Genomic DNA, 21,754 nt, shown 5'->3' with positions numbered 1-21,754 from the left:
CATTATTTTTTTATATAATGCCTTAAATAGATCCTTGTCATTTAATATTTTATTAATTTATAAACAAGAGAAAAGGGAGTTATGTCCTTCCTGATCCTACAGTGTCTGACAAAGCTTGGTAGCGAGACTGAAATGCCTCGTCTCACCCTATCATTTGACAGAGCCTGCTGTGCCCCAATTGCTCTCCACAAACCCAGAGCTGTGGCAGGGCCAACCTGACCTGCAATGGGGCCAACCTGGCCTGCGCGGCTTTGCCTCTGGCAAACAATGTTTTCTCAGGACCTTCCGACTCTTTCTCAAGCTCCCTTGGTGCATCCAGCATTTCTCTCTGTTACCATCGAGTCTGGGCACTGTGTTGGGCTGCTGTTTGTTTTTAAGCTAAGTGCCATCGCCACTAGTGTGAGCGTGCGGTAGTCGCGGCATGCAATGTACAAAACATATGGAACCAAAATTGCATGGTAAATGGAACGCAGTGGCAAATGGGGATGAATGATCAATATCATGTGACATACAAACCACCAATCAAATGACAAGGATCTCTTTAGGCGTTATATAACAAAAATAAAACACACTTTGGACCATACAAACTTTATGATGACGAAGGAGGAGGGCCACCTTAACACATAAGAATTCCAAAGCTTTCTTCTGAAGGTCAAACAGACCATCAGAAACTAATGAAAGAGTTGCAAGCAATGCACAACCAAAACAAGCCAGTACTGGGGCTGGGCAGGGATTAACAAAACCATCGCTCAGCTAGATGGTGGCAGTAGGTGGTCAAGGTCTCAGATCCATATAGCAGAGTTGGCATAACAACAGCTTTGTAGAGGAGAATTTTCATCTGCTGTTGAAAGTCTTTGTTGTTGAAAACACTGGTGTGAAGCTGGCCAAAGGCAGTTCCTGCACACTGAGCCAGTGTTGGATCTCGCCATTGATGCCAGTATTTGATGACACCTGGCTACTCAGGTATGGAAAGTGGGTCACACTTTCCCAGACATGTCGTGCAGTTTCACACCAAGAAGCTTGGGTTGACCATGTTGGGTGGAGGCTGGTACAGGATCTGTGTCTTCTTCAGGATGATGTGAAGACCAAGCTTGGGGTAGGCTTCATTAAAAGCTTCAACGATTTTCTGAAGACCTTCTTCCCTAAGGGCCCCGTCCACACATAACATGAATGGGGCCGAATGGTGCCCGAAGGAGGATACAAATGGCAGTCGTAAAAATCGGAGCCGCACTCAAATGGCTTGTACAGCAGTCAGCACAAACCATTCAGCCACAGCACATACTCTCCACATTCACGTCACGCTCGTGCTGGAATGGTGTCAAGATGAGGTCGGACTGCCAATCTGACCATGATTTGCAATATTTGTACAGCATGTCGTACACAGGTCGGACTATTCGGACTGTGGTTGAAGGGCTGCACAAAATGATTGGCCATGTGAACCCTGGCCGAATGTCATGATCAAGCCAGTCTTCACACCAGGCTGAATGAGGGCTAATGGTGGGCAAATGCCCATTCGACCCACACTTGGCCACAGTCAAGGTGCCACTCACGAACTTCCAACAGCAGTTGCTGGGCACTTAGAAAATGTGCACCCATTGGCGTGGCTAGCACGAATGTAGTGCCCAGGACACCAATGTCGAGGTGCGGCCAAGATGGTGACAGTTCAAAGGGTGCCAGCATATCATGTCCGCCCCCCCAGGCAACACAAATGGCATGCGAGTGTGTTGTGCCTCCCCAAGCAACACGAATGACCTATGAGTGTGTCGTGTCCCCCCAAATGTTTGTTGCTCAGATCATGTCAGTGCAGGAAGGAGCCTGCAAGGTGATCATTGTGTTGCACCTGACCTCTGTGTCATTGCAACTCACAGCTGGAGCACACATATCGTCCCATGTACAACCCCAACTCCAGTGAAGTTGGGACATTGTGTAAAATGTAAATAAAAACAATATAATGATTTGCAAATCCTCTTCAACCTATATTCATTTGAATACATAACAAAGACAAGATATTTAATGTTCAAACTGATAAACGTTATTGTTTTTGTGCAAATATTTGCTCATTTTGAAATGGATGCCTGCAACATGTTTCAAAAAAACTGGGACGGTATGTTTACCACTGTGTTACATCACCTTTCCTTCTAACAACACTCAATAAGCATTTGGGAACTGAGGACACTAATTGTTGAAGCTTTGTAGGTGGAATTCTTTCCCATTCTTGCTTGATGTACGACTTCAGTTGTTCAACAGTCCGGGGTCTCCGTTGTCATATTTTGCGCTTCATAATGCGTCACACATTTTCAATGGGCGACAGATCTGGACTGCAGGCAGGCCAGTCTAGTACCCGCACTCTTTTACGATGAAGCCACGCTGTTGTAACACATGCAGAATGAGGCTTGGCATTGTCTTGCTGAAATAAGCAGGGACATCCCTGAAAAAGACGTTGCTTGGATGGAATTGTTGGTGCCATCTCAGATGTGTAAGTTACCCATGCCATGGGCACTAACACACCCCCATACCATCAAAGATGCTGGCTTTTGAACTTTGCGCTGGTAACAATCTGGATGGTCATTTTCCTCTTTTGTACCGGAGGACACAACGTCCATGATTTCCAAAAACAATTTGAAATGTGGACTCATCAGACCACAGCACACTTTTCCACTTTGCGTCTGTCCATTTCATATGAGCTTGGGACCAGAGAAGGCGGCAGCGTTTGTGGATGTTGTTGAGGTGTGGCTTTTGCTTTGCATGGTAGAGTTTTAACTTGCAATTGTAGATGTAGCGCCGAACTGTGTTAACTGACAGTGGTTTTTTCAAGTGTTCCTGAGCCCATGCGGTAAGATCCTTTACACAATGATGTTGGTTTTTAATGCAGTGCCGCCTGAGGGATCAAAGGTCATGGGCATTCAATGTTGGTTTTCAGCCTTGCCGCTTACGTGTAGAAAGTTCTCCAGATTTTCTGAATCTTCTGATTGTATTTGGACTGTAGATGATGGAATCCCTAAATTCCTTGCAATTGAGCATTGAGAAACATTGTTCTTAAACTGTTGGACTATTTTTTCATGCAGTTGTCCACAAAGTGGTGAATCTCACCCCATCTTTGCTTGTGAATGGCTGAGCCTGTTGGGGATGCTCCTTTTATACCCAATCATGACACTCACCTGTTTCCAATTAGGTGTTCTTTGAACATTCATCAACTTTCCCAGTCTTTTGTTGCCACTGTCCCAACTTTTTTTGAAATGTGTTGCAGGCATCCATTTCAAAATTAGCAAATATTTGCACAAAAACAGCAAAGTTTATCATTTTGAACATTAAATATCTTGTCTTTGTGTTGTATTCAATTGAATATAAGTTGAAGAGGATCTGCAAATCATTGTATTGTGTTTTTATTTACATTTTACACAACGTCCCAGCTTAATTAGAATTGGGATTGTATATTCAATTGACTACTCCACAAAGACAAGATATTAATGTTCAACTGATAAACTTTATTGTTTTTGTGCAAATAAGTGCTCATTTTGAAATGGATGCCTGCAACACGTTTCAAAAAATCTGGGACAGTGGTATGTTTACCACTGTGTTACATCACCTTTCCTTCGAGCAACACTCAATAAGTGTTTGGGAACTGAGGACACTAATTGTTGAAGCTTTGTAGGTGGAATTCTTTCCCATCCTTGCTTGATGTATGACTTCAGTTGTTCAACAGTCCGGGGTCTCCGTTGTCATATTTTGCGCTTCATAATGCGCCACACATTTTCAATAGGCGACAGGTCTGGACTGCAGGCAGGCCATTCTAGTACCTGCACTCTTCTACTACGAAGCCACGCTGTTGTAACACCTGCAGAATGTGGCTTGGCATTGTCTAGCTGAAAAAAGCAGGGGCGTCCCTGAAAAAGACGTTGCTTGGATGGCAGCATGTGTTGCTCCAAAACCTGGATGTACCTTTCAGCATTGATGGTGCCATCACAGATGTGTAAGGTGCCCATGCCATGGGCAGTAACACACCCCCATACCATCGAAGATGCTGGCTTTGGACTTTGCACTGGTAACAATCTGGATGGTCTTTATCCTCTTTTGTCCAGAGGACACAATGTCCATTATTTCCAAAAACAGTTTGAAATGTGGACTCATCAGACCACAGCACACTTTTCCACTTTGCATCTGTCCATTTCAAATGAGCTCTGGTCCAGAGAAGGCGGTGGAATTTCTGGATGTTGTTGATGTATGGCTTTCTCTTTGTATGGTAGAGTTTTAACTTGCACTTGTAGATGTAGCAATGAACTGTTAACTGACAATGGTTTTCCCTAAATCCCTTGCAATTGAGCATTGAGAAACATTGTTCTGAAACTGCTGGACTATTTTTTCATGAAGTTGTTCACAAATCCTTGCCCCATCTTTGCTTGTGAATGGCTGAGACTTTTGGGGATGCTCCTTTTATACCCACTCATAACACTCATTAGTGTCCTCAGTTCCAAAACACTTATTGAGTGTTATTAGAAGGAAAGGTGATATAACACAGTGGTAAACATATTACTGACTGTCCCAACTTTTTTGAAACGTGTTGCAGGCATCCATTTCAAAATTAGCACTTATTTGCACAAAAACAATAAAGTTTATCAGTTTGAACATTAAATATCTTGCCTTTGTGGTGTGTTCAATTCAATATAGGTTGAAGAGAATTTGCAATCATGTATTCTGTTTTTATTTACATTTTACACAAAGTCCCAACTTCATTAGAACTGGGGTTGTAGAACATACAGCCCTCTAGCCACTGTGATACACATAGGTTCTCATGACATGGAGAAAAATGAGAACACATATCACCTTTGGAACATGTTCAGCTGCACCTCAGTGCGTACTGCAGACACCTTCAGCCAAGCTGGTCCATGTGAAAATATCCATCTGATCATGTGAACGGCCAGCTGGTGAGGCAAACGTCACATCAACCACATGAGTTCTCGTCCACATGACGCGGTGTCCTTTGGTGTGGTGCGCGCCGATTGGCCAGCCACAGCTGGATGCACAATCACTTCGTGTGGCTGGCTGATATGTTCATGATGTGAGTGCATTATTTAATTCATCTAATTTATTCATTCCTTGTTTACTTCCATGGCCATGGTTCATGAACATAAAGGAACAGAAGGATGATAATTATTGTATTCTTTGCTCTTTATAACAGGAATTAAATATTTTAACAGACAAAAAGAAATCCATTTGTTTCCTCAATTCCAACACAGACGCCATCCCAGCTTAAGTCATCAAGCATCAATTAACATCATTACCAGTAACATGATTATCGTACATTAAACAGTACAGTCATTGTGCTTATAATGTTCTGTGGTCTGTCATTATTTTGCCTAACCCTAACCCTAACCCTCACACATTTTCTTCAATTTATTGACATTTACAACATTTAATTGCTTCCGCTGCTTTGTCAGCGTAATGTGGTATCATACCTCTCACGTGGTTGCACTCTGTTTGTGCGTGTGCACATGAGCATGCACGAAACCGTTGCCACGGGATTGTACAGCATCCGTACGTGGCTGTCTGACCGTCTGTCCCTCCCGACTGCAGCTGGAATTTTTTGGGTTTTGCCCATTCGGCCTGTTTCAGCCAGATTGGCTCAACTTTGTGTTATGTGTGAAGGGGCCATAAAGCATGAAGCAGTGCTGTTGTTGGCATTCTGGAAGTCCAGGAGTGAAGTGGTAATTTTCTTCTTGGCTCTCAGTTGGCTCAGGTTGAAGAGCTTTCCATCCATTCTGTAGAATAGTGCAGCACATAAGAGAATATTTACAGTGGAATTCTTCAAATGGTGATGCAAGCACCAAATTTGGCACAAACACTTCTTTGACATTACTCATTTGAAAAAGCAGAGTGTCCACTTGGATTTTCAATAGGTGGACAGATAGGGGTCAAATGAAGAATTACACAGGGGTCAAATTTTTAAAATGCTCCAATCATATTGAAGGGTATTCCGTATTACTTGTCTGATCATAAAGATTACAAAAAGGTATAGTTGGACCATCTATGACTGAATTCTATGGAGTTATGGGGTTAAAAAACAAAAAACTGCGAGAAAGGTCAATTTCATTTTGTACAGGGGTAAAAAGTTAAAGTTGCTCAAATTTTGGTAAAAAAAAAAGTAGTGCAAATTATTGGTTGAGCCAATAGTATTAATAAATGAATAGTTTTTGACTGTGTTGAATGCTTGGCTGCAAAATAAAGGTTAAGGGCCCCTTCACACCTAACACGAATGTGGCTGAATCAGGCCAAATGAGGGAGAATGAGCCAAATCCCGAAAAAGTCAAGCCTCAGTCAGAAGGGAGCCATGTACGAGATTCATACAAATGCCATGTGCATACCCAGACTGTGTGTGAAAACCCCCTTGAATGATTTGTGCACATTTGGCTTGCAGCATGTCCAGAATCCAAGTAGTCTACACAGTACCAAACAGGACAAAAATAAATAAATAAATAAAGAGAAAAAAGCACTGCATGAAACCCGGCAATGTCGACAGAATGCAGCAAGAAAATTCTGAATGCACCTCCAGCGCTGTACGTGCCACCCGAAGTCTGGTGTAAGGCAAGCGGGTGGCCATGTCAGGAGGAGCAATGTGGTCATCTCCCCTGTCTCACTCCCTCTGTCCCTTTTATCTTTGATTATTTGTTTTACTTTATCCTATTTTACCTTATTTATAATTTAATTTCCTTATTTTATTTTGTGTTATGTATTTATTGTTTTATGTTCGTTATGTATTATGTAATTATGTATTTTTTTATTGTATATTTTTTTATTTTCCTCCCTCTCTCTGTTCTCTTTGTTTTAATTTAAGATGTTGTGTTCACTCTCAGTGTCAGCTGAGAGAGTGAGTTTGAGCTGGCCACGCCCCTTTGTCAAAGTGGTGAACAGCAAAAGTGATCACACATGAATGAATTTCACGTCTTTCCCCTTATTGATGTATGTATTTATGTATTGTCCCACTCCCACTCTTCCTTCTTAATTGAACACCCCGTTGTCACTCACACTCAGGTGGCTGGCATGCCCCCTTGTCCAGAGCAGATTGTCCCTGTTTTGAGTGGCAGTGCTGTGATGATCATGATCTTTCAAATACATTGTGTAACCTATAGGAGGAATGACAATGTATGTGTTAAATGACATCTTTGCGGTGGACAGTGATCACACTGTACTCCATCCACCATTCAAGCTTTTGCTGCCTCGGAACTTGGCTGCACCTCGACAATGTTGGATGGGGCAGGGGGAACAAGACACACTCGCACGTCATTCGTCAGTGGTGTCATGGTCGCTACATTTGTGCTTGCCAAGGGAATAGGCCCCATTTTCTATGTGCCCCGCGGCTGCTGTTGGACGTTCACGGGTGGCACCTCGACTGTGGCCGAGTGTGAGTCGAATGGGCATTGCCTGCCATTCGTCCTCATTCCGTCGCTGGTGTGAAGGCTGGCTCAATCGCAACGTTTGGCCAGGGTTCAACATAGCCCATCATTCATTTCATGCAACCCCTTGACTGTGCCGAATGTGGCCCGACATGCGAACGACATGCCGTACGAATGCTGCAACTACAGTCAAATGGCAGTACGACCTCATCTTCACCATGTGGCGTGCATGTGGCTGTGCTGAATGGTTGTGCCGACTGATGTACGAGGCATTCGAGGCGGCTATGATTTTTCACAAGTGCCATTCGTACACCACTCAGCTTCATTCATGTTACATGTGAAGGGGCCTTAAACAATGGTGACGTCCATTGGATTCTAGGACATGTGAATGCTAACCCGTAACATGATAACTAAACATGACACATAATGCCAACTATTCCTTTTTAAAACCCTATTAACTCAACCATAATTTGCATTATTTTTTTCCCAAAATTAGAGCAACTTTAACTTTTGACCCCTGTACAAACTGAAATTGACTTTTGTCACCATTCCTGCAGTTTTTACTCCGTAAATTCAGTCACACATAGTTCAAACTGTACCTTTTTGGGATCTCTGTGATCGGACAAATAATGTGGTATACTTTTCAATATGATTGGAGCATCTTTTAATTTTAACCCTGTGTAATTCTTCAAATGACCCCGTACTGGCTGCCTATTGAAAATTCAAGTGGACACCTTGCCTTTTCAAAAGGATAATGTCTGTGTATTTGTGCCAAATTTGGTGCTTGCATACCCATTTGAATGATTTTTTTCATTTATCCGCTGCACTAAACAAACAAACAAAACAAAACAAACAAAAAAAAAACAAAGCAAAAGTGCATCAGCAATAGTTTCATTGGCTCAAATTGTTAGTGCGTTGCTGCCACCAAGTGATAGTGAGAGGCAATTGCATCTTTAATTTTCCAGGAGATTTGACTGGTGATAAACCAAATTTATTAACCTGATATTTGATCACAAATGGACTGCATTTAAATAGCGCTTTTCCATCTGCATCAGACGCTCAAAGTGCTTTACAATAATGCCTCACATTCACCCCAATGTGAGGGTGCTGCCTTACAAGGTATTCACTACACACTGGGTGCAACAAGGGGATTAAGGACCTTGCCCAAGGGCCCATAGTGATTTTCCAGTCAGGCTGGGATTTCAATTGAGGATCCTTTGGTCTCAAGTGCTTAACCACTAGACCATCACCTCTCCTAAGATCACAGACCACAATAACATCTATATGTAGACCATTTGTTGGTACATTTTTGGAAGAATGAAAGCTATGCAGTTATGCTTTTTTATGACAATCTAATCATGCATATTTTGTCAAATGGTGTTTGTTCATTCATAAAATGTATCATTTTTCACTGAAATTAGTCTGAGAACTAAATATCACAAATACTCTTCACATATATGGGAAGGGAAGTGCATAAATCACAATTTGTGAATGTATCTTCAATATTTTAAGCACAGTCAAATAGTGATGATAGAAGAAGTGCTAAAATAATTTGAATGAGGTACAAGGTGAAATGCAAAAAAAAAGTGTGTGTGTGTGTGTGTGAACATTTAATATTTGATTTTCCATTGGCCTGCTGTTAATTAGAGAAATAAAATAAAATAAACTCTACATTGTTATTAACCATTCAGGATATCTAAATATTGCACAGTAGTCTTGAGTTTGGTGTAAAATTATTCCCATTAAGTTGATCGCTTGTGTGAAAATAAATACATTTCTGACCTGCACTGTATTGCAAGGGTTTCTTTCTTTCTTTTTTTTTTTTTTGAGGTCAAAAGGTTAATACGGAAACTTTTGGTCATATTTTGGGAAAATATTCAATTGGCTTCAATACACATTTGGAGTCACTGAATGATGAACACCACAATGTACTTTCTAAGATGGATAGTGGGTGAATTTTATTGTTTTTGCATTTGACAAAGTGTTCCATTTTTTAAAAATAACACTATGTAACAAATTTTTATTTTTGTTTTGTTCCTGGGTACACAGTGTGTTTTCCTAACCTGTTATGCCTTAAATAAATAGAAAATAGCTGTTATTCCACAGAAACTTTGCTTCTGTGATCAGGACAATGATATTTTGAAATTTGTCTGTTTTCAAGAATATTCTCGATTTGCCTTCACTACTACTGAGTAGTCTTCTAGAATATTTTTTAACCGCTAGAACTGTCCAGAATTTTCTAGAAGTTTCCAGAATTATCTAGAAATTTCAAGAAACTTTTAGAATTTTCTAGAATGTAAAAACAAAACAAAACAAAAAAATCAAAGTTTGTGCTGAATGTAGTCATTTTTCCATAAACCTTAGACATAAGCAGTTGAAATATAACACTTAGAAGCCAGGAACAAAAATTGTGTTACATAGTGTAATTCATAAGCAGTAGTTTGAGACAAGGCATGTTATTCCTCTGCATGCACACAGACAGATATGCAGAATATGGCATCCTCCATGCCATTTTTATTGGTTGAAATTGTTCATGCATTTATTGGCTATGATCAATATTTGGTGAAAAGGTTGAAGGCTGAAGATTCCCTCCTTTCCTTTTTGTGATAAATTGAATTTGAGTTTACAGAACCCCCAAAACAAAAACTAAAAATTGTGTCAACTCAATGCAAGCATATTATTGCTTACAATAAAATAGATTTGCATTGTTTGATCTAGTAATTGCACATGCTTTACACAAAGTATGAAATCATTACATATTTATCACACACATACACTAAAAGTGAAAATGTGAGCTATATATTTTTTATTCAGTAATAATAATAATCATAATTTCTTTGTAAGTGTAGAATATCACACAAACGCAGTTGCAAATGATCACAATATTAAAATGAGTGTAAAACACAATTACTCACGTTATCCTTAAAATAGTTTTGAGGTCCTGTGACTTATGGTGCAACTTTAATGCTGAAAAACAAACAAACAAACATGTAAATAGAACACAACTGTATCACTGAAGTTGAAATTCCCCACACATTTCACTTATTTATGAATATCTACCAGGTTTTCAAACTTTTTATTATTTTATGGTGCATATGTGCTTAAACCTTTCGCACAATGTGATCTTTGTCTTCTATCTAAGTCATATTGTGTGAGACTGGGTTGTGTGTGCAGGAGTAGCTGTTTCACAGTTTGGCTATAAATGAGCAAAGTGCAAGACAAATCACAGACATTGTGACATCAATAATAATAATAATAATAATAATAAATAATAATAGTGAAGTTGAACTAATATTCTGTCAGAGAAGAAAGAAAACATGCAGCAATGTAGAACGTAATAGGACAAAAGTGATTGTGAAGGTTTTCTTCTGCCATATGAATTCAAAATGCAAGATTTCATCTTCATGTCTTTGCCATGTGAAAATATGAGTCATGAATCTCCAATTTATAATATTCAGTGTGGGACACTGCATTAAGTATGATTTGTGTCACACGGTGTCACTGTTTACCAGTAAACTGTACAGTAGGTGCTCTCTTAAATCACGGCACACCCATTATTGGAAAAAAAAAAAAGAAACCGGAGAGGGCCACGCGCTATTTTCTCGTACAGCAGATATGCTTTTTTTTATTTTTAAGAAGACGACTTCTAAACGGCTCGGAAGACATTTTAAAGCTTTAAACGAAGAATAAATGCACAGGAACAGAAACATCTGGATTATTTTTGTGCGCAGCTGACAGAATGGATCTCCAAGCCGCGGTCTTTGTCTTGTGCGCAGTGTGGCCCTGCGCTTTGTCCGTGACGCGGTACTCCATCGCCGAGGAGATGGAAAAAGGTTCTGTTGTGGCAAATCTGGCAGCGGATTTGGGACTTGAACCTGGAGGTTTGGCACAGCGTGAGGTAAAACTTGACATTTTCACCAACAAAAAATATCTCGACGTCAACAAGCAGACGGGGGAGCTGTACATCGCGGAAAAACTGGACAGGGAATATCTTTGTCTCGCGAAAACATCCTGTTTCCTAAAGCTGGATGTTGTCATACAAAGCCCGTTGCGCATATTCAACATTGAGCTCGGTATCACGGACATAAACGATAACGCTCCTTATTTTCGTCGGGACAGAGTAGAACTGGACGTGTCGGAATCGGCGACGCCAGGAGAGAGATTCTCCCTGCCCAACGCCGTGGATCCAGATGTTGGCATAAATACAATAAAAACATACAGATTGAGTTCCAGTGAGCATTTTACGATAGAAATCCAGACAGGCAGCGACGGAACTCAATATGTAGATCTGGTTTTGACCAAGTCTTTAGACAGAGAGGTGGATGCTGTTCATAATTTAATCCTGACTGCGGTGGACGGCGGGGTGCCTGTGCGCTCAGGCACCGCAAACATTATTGTTCTCGTACAGGATACAAACGATAATCCCCCTAGTTTTGATAAACAGGTTTACACACTTAACATGACAGAAAATTGTCCCGTTGGCACCTTAGTGATGAAACTTAACGCGACAGATCTGGACGAGGGTCTGAACGCAGAGATCGTGTACTCATTTACGCTTTATACGTCGGAAAAAACGCAAGATATGTTCGCGCTGAATCCCAACACAGGAGAAATAACAGTGAAAGGAACTATAGATTATGAAGATATGACATTTTATGAGATGCACATCGAGGCGAGAGACAAAGGTGCGCATCCGTTATTGGGGCAGTGCAAAGTGGTCATCCACGTGACGGATATGAATGATAATTATCCTGAAATCACCATACAGTCTGTTAAAAACACAGTGGGTGAAAACATTCCTGTGGGAAGTGTGATTGCTTTGCTCGGCGTAAGTGACAGAGACACGGGCGACAATGGAAAAGTGAGCTTATCCTTAAATCGGAACCTGCCTTTTATTCTTAATAAGTCGTCAGATAGGCCCATGCATTACAACCTCATCGTTTCCGAACCGTTAGATCGAGAAAAGGTGCCAGAATATGACATCACACTCACTGTGACTGACGCAGGGACACCACCTCTATCAGATAATGAAACAGTAAGTGTGCATTTGATGGATGTTAATGACAACGCGCCTCAGTTCCCTCAGTCATTTTACACCATACGTGTGATGGAGAATAACGCACCTGGAGCTTTGCTCAGTTCCCTCACTGCGTTTGACCCTGACCTCCATGAAAACCAGTATCTAGTTTATTTCATCGTAGAGAAGGAGATAGCCAACACCTCCATGTCCATGCTGTTCTCCATCAATCCAGAGAACGGTAATCTTTACGCACTCAAAACTTTTGACTATGAGATTGAGAAGGAGTTTCTTTTCCACATTGAGGCCAGAGACTCTGGCTCTCCTCCACTCAGCAGTAATGTGACCGTCCACATCATTATTGTGGACCAGAATGACAACACTCCAGTTATTGTCTCTCCGTGGAGACCACACGGCTCAGTGGTGGAGGAGAAGATCCCCAGATCTACTGATAAAGGATCTCTTGTTGCCAAGGTGATCGCCATAGACACAGACTCAGTGCACAACTCTCGGATTACCTACCAGTTTCTCCAGGTGACTGATGCCACCTTGTTCAGTCTGGACCAATACAATGGAGAGATCAGGACCATGAGGATGTTCAGTTACAGAGATCCACGTCACCAGAGAATGGTTGTTGTTGCCAAGGACAACGGGGATCCTGCTCTCTCTGCTACAGTCACCATCAAGCTGTCCACAGTGGAGACTGCTGTTAAGACCTACTCTGACATGACTGAGGAGCGTCTAGAATATGACATCTTTTCAGACTTAAATCTGTATTTGGTCATCGGTCTGGGCTCGGTGTCATTTCTTCTACTCATCACCATATTGGTCACCATCGTGCTGAAGTGTCAGAAAACCACACCCAGCAAAGCAGCTCCACCCTGCAGGAACAGTGTGATCAGTGAGAGGAACTCCACCATCGCTGATTCCACTCTGGTGTCCAACGATGCCTACTGGTACAGTCTGTTTCTAGCAGAGACCAGGAAAGGAAAGCTGGTGGTTAGACAGCCTCTGCCAAAAGGATCCAGATACATCGTGTCCAGTATACCAAGAAGCACAGGACTGACAGAGACTAGTGAATCTGCTGCCTCCACTCTGCAGGTAAGAACTTGTTTTACAACTTGATTCTGATCTGAAATGGTTTAATTTGTATGTTTATTTCTTCAAACATTACTAATGGAGCGGGAACCATGAAATCAGATGAGAATCTTGTGAAGTGAGGGACAGGGGTCATACTGAATGAATGGTTTTAAAATATTCTGAATGGTTTTAAATTAATATTTCCCAAACAAATTCTGCTTGCTTGTGAGCTGTTCATCACAAACAAGAATGGGAAAGTACATCTGTAATTCAAAAGGATCAGTTTCTTGGTGTCTAAAACTCCGGGTAACACTCAAACATCCATTATGGACTTCAAAGATATGCAAACTTTGGCCATGAAGGACAATGCCCTCCAGTTTCGTGGAGACACTATACATCTGGACATATCTACATCAGGAGGAGATTCAAGATTCAACATTCAAGATTCATTTATTAATGACCATTAATGTGAGGGAATTTGTGCAGATGGAGAAAAGCCAAGGGGAAAGAACACAACCCTGAGGGGCACCTGTGCCGAGGGACAGAGGTTGGGACAGTAGGCTACTCATCCTGACGCTCTGTGTCCTTTGTGACAGGAAGTTATGGATCCAGTGGGAGAGAGTAATGCCAAGATCCATGTCCATGAATTTATTGAAGAGGTTGATCGGGTTGATTGTGTTAAAAGCAGAGCTGAAGTCAATGATCAGTAAGTCACTGAAAAGATTCAAATAGTTGGAGCCGAGAAAAACAGATCAACATGCCACCAAGCAAATATCAACAATGTCATCAACAAATATGATTAAATGAGATTCAATATACAATAACAACTGAATTTAAATTCCATCATGCTAATTTAGTTTTGGAAATTACAAAAGTTTTACACAATAAAATGGACTGGTTGTTCTGCAAAGGCATCTATCTATCTAAACAGAATCATTCTGTAACTACACCTGCCAGTATTTGCTTTTTTTAATTGTATGTTTATTTCTTCCAGTTTTATGATGAAGTTTCATTCATTATGGCACCCGAGAATTCTGTGAAGCAATGTTGTTGCAGACAAGGGGATAAATAAATGGTTTAAAATATGCTGAATGGATGGTTTTAAACTTATATTTTTTGTAAATAAAACAAACAATTAATCGAATGACGTTTTTCAACGCTTGGTATGATATGCCATTATGCAAACAGTCATTCAAACACAAAAGGTGGCGCTGTTCATTTATAAAACATTAGCTCGCACTGACCGTGATTCACCAGCAGGAGGAGCAAAGTCAAAAATTGACGGACAGCTTCGTGGTGCTGAAAATTCTAATGACACGAACAACGCCATTGCAGCCGAATTCACTGCGGGAACAAAAGCGTTTCTGTTTGCGTTGTTCATACTTTTGGAGATCTTATTATTATTATTATTATTATTTATTTTTTTTGTTAAAATATGCGTGATGTTGTCTGAAATCTACTAAACAAGAACGGATTTAAAGGTAACGATGCAGCCACACAAAAGGTTCGTGCCGCTCGCTGTTCTTTTGTTCTTGGTGGATCACATATCGGCCTCAGTCACTCATTACTCCATACCAGAGGAATTAAAAGAAGGATCAGTTGTCGCAAATCTCGCCACCGATCTGAGTCTGGATGTTAACACGCTGAATGAAAGAAAAATGCGTCTGGACATCATCGCTACCAAAAAATACCTTGATGTGAACAAAGAGACTGGTGAGCTGTTCATCGCTGAAAAGATCGACAGAGAAAACATCTGTCCTACAAAATGGTCGGTGTCTTGCTATTTAAAACTCGAGGTGACACTCGAAAATCCATTGCGTATATTCAACATTGAACTTGAAATTCTGGATATGAACGACAACGCCCCGCAGTTTCGCAGAGACGCCATCCATCTGGACATATCAGAGTCCACGTCAGCAGGAGAGAGATTCTCTCTCAGTAACGCTGTGGATCCTGATGTTGGCATTAATTCCGTGAAAACGTACCAACTGAGCGAAAGTGAACATTTTAAGATCGAGGTTCAGACAGGAAGAGACGGCTCGAGGTTTGCAGATTTGATTCTGAAAAAGACTTTAGACCGGGAGCAGCAAGCTGTTCATCATTTAATCCTCACAGCTGTAGATGGAGGAACTCCCGCTCGTTCCGGTACTGCAAGTATTATAGTTCATGTTTTAGACACAAATGACAACGCACCGAAATTTGACAAAGAAATCTATAATATTAATATTATGGAAAATTCTCCAATTGGAAGCCTTGTTGTTCATTTAAATGCGACAGATTTAGACGAAGGATCAAATTCTGATATTACATATTCATACAGTCTGTACACATCAGAGAAAACACAAGAAACATTTTATTTGAATCCTTCAACAGGTGAGATTACTGTTAAGGGAGTGTTAAATTATGAAGATTACAAAATTTATGACATGGAAGTTATAGCAACAGACAAAGGAGCAAATAGTTTATCAGGACAATGTACATTAAAAATTCTAGTGGAAGACATGAATGACAACCACCCAGAAATATCAATAAAATCATTCCACAGTCCAGTCAATGAAAATATTGATTTGAACACAGTGATAGCTGTAGTTAGTGTGAGTGATAAGGACTCAGGTGATAACGGAGTGGTTGATCTTCATATTCCTGATAACATGCCTTTCAAACTGAGAGAATCCTCTGATAATTATTATGAATTAATCATCTCAGAGCCTTTAGACCGTGAGAAGGTTCCAGAATATGACATCACTTTCAGTGTAACAGACAGAGGTTCTCCTCCTTTATCTGACAATGAAACTATGACTTTAGAACTGCTGGATGTTAATGACAATGTTCCTCAGTTCCCTCAGTCATTTTATACCATACGTGTGATGGAGAATAACGCACCTGGAGCTTTGCTCAGTTCCCTCACTGCGTTTGACCCTGACCTCCTTGAAAACCAGTATCTAGTTTATTTCATCGTAGAGAAGGAGATAGCCAACACCTCTATGTCCATGCTGTTCTCCATCAATCCAGAGAACGGTAATCTTTACGCACTCAAAACTTTGACTATGAGATTGAGGAGTTTCTTTTCCACATTGAGGCCAGAGACTCTGGCTCTCCTCCACTCAGCAGTAATGTGACGTCCACATCATTATTGTGGACCAGAATGACAACACTCCAGTTATTGTCTCTCCGTGGAGACCACACGGCTCAGTGGTGGAGGAGAAGATCCCCAGATCTACTGATAAAGGCTCTCTGGTTGCCAAGGTGATCGCCATAGACACAGACTCTGTGCACAACTCTCGGATTACCTACCAGTTTCTCCAGGTGACTGATGCCACCTTGTTCAGTCTGGACCAATACAATGGAGAGATCAGGACCATGAGGATGTTCAGTTACAGAGATCCACGTCACCAGAGAATGTTGTTGTTGCCAAGGACAACGGGGATCCTGCTCTCTCTGCTACAGTCACCATCAAGCTGTCCACAGTGGAGACTGCTGTTAAGGCCTACTCTGACATGACTGAGGAGCGTCTAGAATATGACATCTTTTCAGACTTAAACCTGTATTTGGTCATCGGTCTGGGCTCGGTGTCATTTCTCTGCTCATCACCATATTGGTCACCATCGTGCTGAAGTGTCAGAAAACCACACCCAGCAAAGCGGCTCCACCCTGCAGGAACAGTGTGATCAGTGAGAGGAACTCCACCATCGCAGATTCCACTCTGGTCTCCAACGATGCCTACTGGTACAGTCTGTTTCTAGCAGAGACCAGGAAAGGAAAGCTGGTGGTTAGACAGCCTCTGCCAAAGGGATCCAGATACATCGTGTCCAGTATACCAAGAAGCACAGGACTGACAGAGACTAGTGACTCTGCTGGCTCCACTCTGCAGGTAAGAACTTGTTTTAGACCTTGATTCTGATTTGAAATTATTTCGCATATTTATTTCTTCCAACTTTATTCATGGGGCTTGACTCAAGAACACAGATGAGAATCTTGTGAAACGTGCATTCTGAGGGACAACGGACATACTGAATGAATGGTTTTACAATATACTGAATGAAAGGTTTAAAAACATTATGAATGTTTTTAAATTGATATTTTTCAAGCAAAATTAGCTGTGTTTGGAATTATACTCTCTTTTTCCCACAAGCTTCTCATCAAAAACAAGAATGACAAAGTATATCTGTAATGCAAATGGGTGGGTGTCTTGTGATCTAAAACTCCAGGTAACACTCAAAAATCCATTACAAATTTTTAACAGAGAATAAGAAATTGTGGAAGTGACGGTCGATACCCAACAGTTTCACAGAGATGCCATATACAACCCCTGGCAAAAATTATGGAATCACCAGCCACGGAGGATGTTCATTCAGTTGTTTAATTTTGTAGAAAAAAAGCAGATCACAGACATGACACAAAATTAAGAAACAGTATAAGAAATCAGGAAAAAAAAAATTGTGGCAGTCAATAACGGTTACTTTTTTAGACCAAGCAGAGGAAAAAAATATGGAATCACTCAATTCTGAGGAAAAATTATGGAATCATGAAAAACAAAATGTTGTGAAAGTGTAGGTACACGGACCCACAACAGGGGGCGCAATGAACGGACAATGGAGAAAAGTAAGAACAAGTTTTACTGTTGTGAAAATAGCACAACTGATACAACAATTAGCAATTTGGAGGTGTAAGCCGAAATCTGCTGGTGTCTTGTGGGCAGGCCCGAAGGTAGGAGACGTCCGTCCTCGTTGAACCGGAACCACCCAGATCTCCTCTGCCACCGAAACCCAGAAGTACTGGAACCGCCAAGTCCCGAATCCCCAGGTGGCCACTGCCTCCGCTCGTCGGATCCGGTACTGCTGGCGGGAAAGAACACAAACACACAGGTTGGGATGCGACCGCACCCGGTAGATGAGAGGGGCAAAGCCGCCTCCACCTCTTGTCACACTGAAGCAGGAAATGTGAGTACTTATCTGAGCACTTGGCCTTCCGCTGTCCTGAAAAGTTTATAAAGTGTCGTCACACAGATATATGTTGCAGAGGTGATTACCTTAAACTCAAGGTGATATCTCGGCAATAGGTGGAGACGCTGTCCTGCTGATATACCTCCGTACTGAGTGAAGTCAGCTGTGTCCATAAATGGGTGACAGCTGTCACCCTGGCTGCTTCATCAGGCGGCGGCGCCCTCTGGTGCCTGGAGCCCGCACTCCAGGCAGGGCGCCCTCTGGTGGTGATGGGCCAGCAGTACCTCCTCTTCAGCGGCCCACACACAACCAAAAGAACGCTCCAACACATCACTAGTATTTTGTTGCACCACCTCTGGCTTTTATAACAGCTTGCAGTCTCTGAGGCATGGACTAATGAGTAACAAACAGTACTCTTCATCATCTGGCTCCAACTTTCTCTGATTGCTGTTGCCAGATCAGCTTTGCAGGTTAGAGCCTTGTCATGGACCATTTTCTTCAACTTCCACCAAAGATTTTCAATTGGATTCAGATCCGGACTATTTGCAGGTCATGACATTGACCCTATGTCTTTTTGCAAGGAATATTTTCACAGTTTTTGCTCTAAGGCAAGATGCATTATCATCTTGAAAAAGATCCCCACATCCTTTCAACTGATGGGATAAGAAAAGTGTCCAAATAAACGTAAACTTGTGCATTTATTGATGATGTAATGACAGCCATCTCCCCATGCCTTTACCTGACATGCAGCCCCAATATCAACGACTGTGGAAATTTACATGTTCTCTTCAGGCAGTCATCTTTATAAATCTCATTGGAACAGCACCAAACAAAAGTTCCAGCATCATCACCTTGCCCAATGCAGATTCGAGATTCATCACTGAATATGACTTTCATCCAGTCATCCACAGTCCACGATTGCTTTTTCCTTAGCCCATTGTAACCTTGTTTTTTTTCTGTTTAGGTGTTAATGATGGCTTTCGTTTAGCTTTTCTGTATGTAAATCCCATTTCCTTTAGGCGGTTTCTTACAGTTCAGTCACAGACGTTGACTCCAGTTTCCTCCCATTCGTTCCTCATTTGTTTTGTTGTGCATTTTCGATTTTTGAGACATATTGCTTTAAGTTTCTGTCTTGACGCTTTGATGTCTTCCTTGGTCTACCAGTATGTTTGCCTTTAACAACCTTCCTTTAGACAAACCAATGGACTGATAAAATGCCCTAACGTAAACATGTGGTGCACGTTCTAACACTAGTGATGTAATAGCCTTTATTCGCCTGCAGAGGGCACCATTGTATAGATTTACTGAACAGAGTTTTTAGGTGCTGCTGTGTAATTGGAGATTATAAAGAATTAAAACAAACAATGAAAAAAAATCTAATTAAAAAATCTGGTGGAAAAAAAGACAACACTGAGAGCAACGTGACACTGGAAGTAGTAAGGATGCACTGGTTTCACACAATGATACAAATGGTTTAAAAAAATCAACAGTATTCTTCCACATGAATTGATGCTTTACTTACGACTAAACGACTTATAGATATAGCATTTGCTCAATTAACATTCCCAATATAAGGTGCAATGGTTTAGCCTTTAAAGAGCAGAACGTGTAATCCCAAAGCACTGTGTGTTGTTTGTGTTTGTGTGTTGGTGTGTGTGTGTGGGGGGGGGGGTATTGCCAGCCAGATTCATTGGCCCATTTTGAATGCCTTTGACAGGCGAACTAAGACTCCTTAGTAGCTGAACGACAAACACAATGTAAGATTTAAAGCAATGATGACGACAACTGTACATGTGCATGGAACAGAACAGCAAGATTTATACGGGTTGAAGAGTCCATGATGAGAGTCCCCGGACATGGCACCAGTCCATCACAGGTTACTCACCCAGCCAAAACCAGCACCCATTTACAGCTGGATGGAGTGGGACAGATAGATGTGTTGTGCAAACATACGAAAGGTAGCCTGAACCAAACCTGAAATCAAATCCTCAACTCAGTCTCATGTCTATGTGTTCCACAACTATGAAGAGTATGTATATTTCAGGTTGTGGGGTGGATTTATTGAATGGGTTTGTATAAGAAGTGCAGAGAAGCACCAATATACAGTGCCTTGAAAAAGTAGTCAGCCCCTTGGGATTTTACAGATTTTAATTTGTTTGCCATTTCATATTCAAAAAGCAATTCAGGCTTCTTGATACTAAAATTCTAAAATGAGCCTCCTTAAACTCAAGGCAGATCTCTACAACTTGATATAAATTAAATAAAAATACCAAAGCCAAGATGATGGTTGCAGAAGTAATGCTCCCCTTTGGAACACGTAAATAATCCTTTTTATTGCCAGTTTTCTTCAGACAATTCAGGGGATGGATACGTTGACATTTCCAAAATGGTCTGGACTTAAATTGCATCGGTCTTTAAGAAATACAAACAGTATGATACTGTATGATGAATCTGTCTGGAGGAGGCTTCTCAAAAACTAAGTAACTGTGCAAGAAGGAGATGAGGATCAAATGAGTGAAAGCCCCAAGACACCCAGAAAAAGTTATAGGCTTCAGTGGCTATGATTGGAGAAACGTGCACAATGCAAGTTTTGCATTTTGTATCCCCAGTTATACAGCTTCATGATGAAGTGGTACAGAGGAGGATTTTCTTAAAAGGAAGACTTGAAAGTCAGCTACAGTTTTGCCAGAGGGCACATCTGAGATGCAAGCATAGATTTGATCTATTTGTTGAAGGAAACTCTGTCTCTGTTCCACTCCACTATGAAGCTGAGAGTGGTGATGCAAAATACAAATATCTGTGGATTTACGTAATTAAGTTGTCATCTATTTTAATGTTGGTTAAACTCCCCACTGAGAATGGGGAGTTTATAAATGTTTACTTTTTCTTACTCCTTTTCAAGCATTGGTTGCTGGTTGGCATATTTTTCTTGTGGATTATTATATTATTTATTTCTTTTCTTCAGTCAAATAAATGCAGTTAATTAATTAATTCGTGTTGGTAGTCCAACTCTTTACCACAGAGCCACCTGCTCTGCATATGCCAATGGGATTTGCTTATACTTTAGTTTGTCAGCTTTCACTGAAATCAAATCTGAGGGCTAAATGTCACTGCAAATCACATATCTGAAAATAAATTCTGACCTGGTTGTGAATTGCCTATCGTATCGTATCATATCATATCATTCATATCATATTGTAGCGGGAGGACGGTCCTGGGTCCGATTGAAAGACGTTCCCGCTAGTTTGGCTAACGGGGAATTCCCCTTTGGCTGACCTGGTAGAGAAATGGTCTTTAGTGCGAGCCGTCTGGGTTCGATCCACCAC

At 41.2% G+C, this 21,754-nt stretch overlaps 1 protein-coding gene across 1 annotated transcript in view; it reads left to right on the top strand.

The window, feature by feature from the left end:
- Positions 1 to 21,754, top strand: part of LOC117519654 — a 68,745-nt gene that overhangs the window by 16,202 nt on the left and 30,789 nt on the right. Inside the window, 7 exon segments of the mRNA XM_034180927.1 lie at positions 11,165 to 13,506; positions 14,082 to 14,191; positions 14,951 to 16,521; positions 16,524 to 16,604; positions 16,607 to 16,882; positions 16,885 to 17,061; positions 17,064 to 17,356. Of these exon segments, the coding sequence (XP_034036818.1) occupies positions 11,165 to 13,506; positions 14,082 to 14,191; positions 14,951 to 16,521; positions 16,524 to 16,604; positions 16,607 to 16,882; positions 16,885 to 17,061; positions 17,064 to 17,356 (4,850 nt within the window).

This window comes from Thalassophryne amazonica, chromosome 11 (assembly GCF_902500255.1).
Source record: "Thalassophryne amazonica chromosome 11, fThaAma1.1, whole genome shotgun sequence".
Taxonomy (NCBI): Eukaryota; Metazoa; Chordata; class Actinopteri; order Batrachoidiformes; family Batrachoididae; genus Thalassophryne; species Thalassophryne amazonica.
This window is presented reverse-complemented; position numbering and strand designations above follow the sequence as displayed.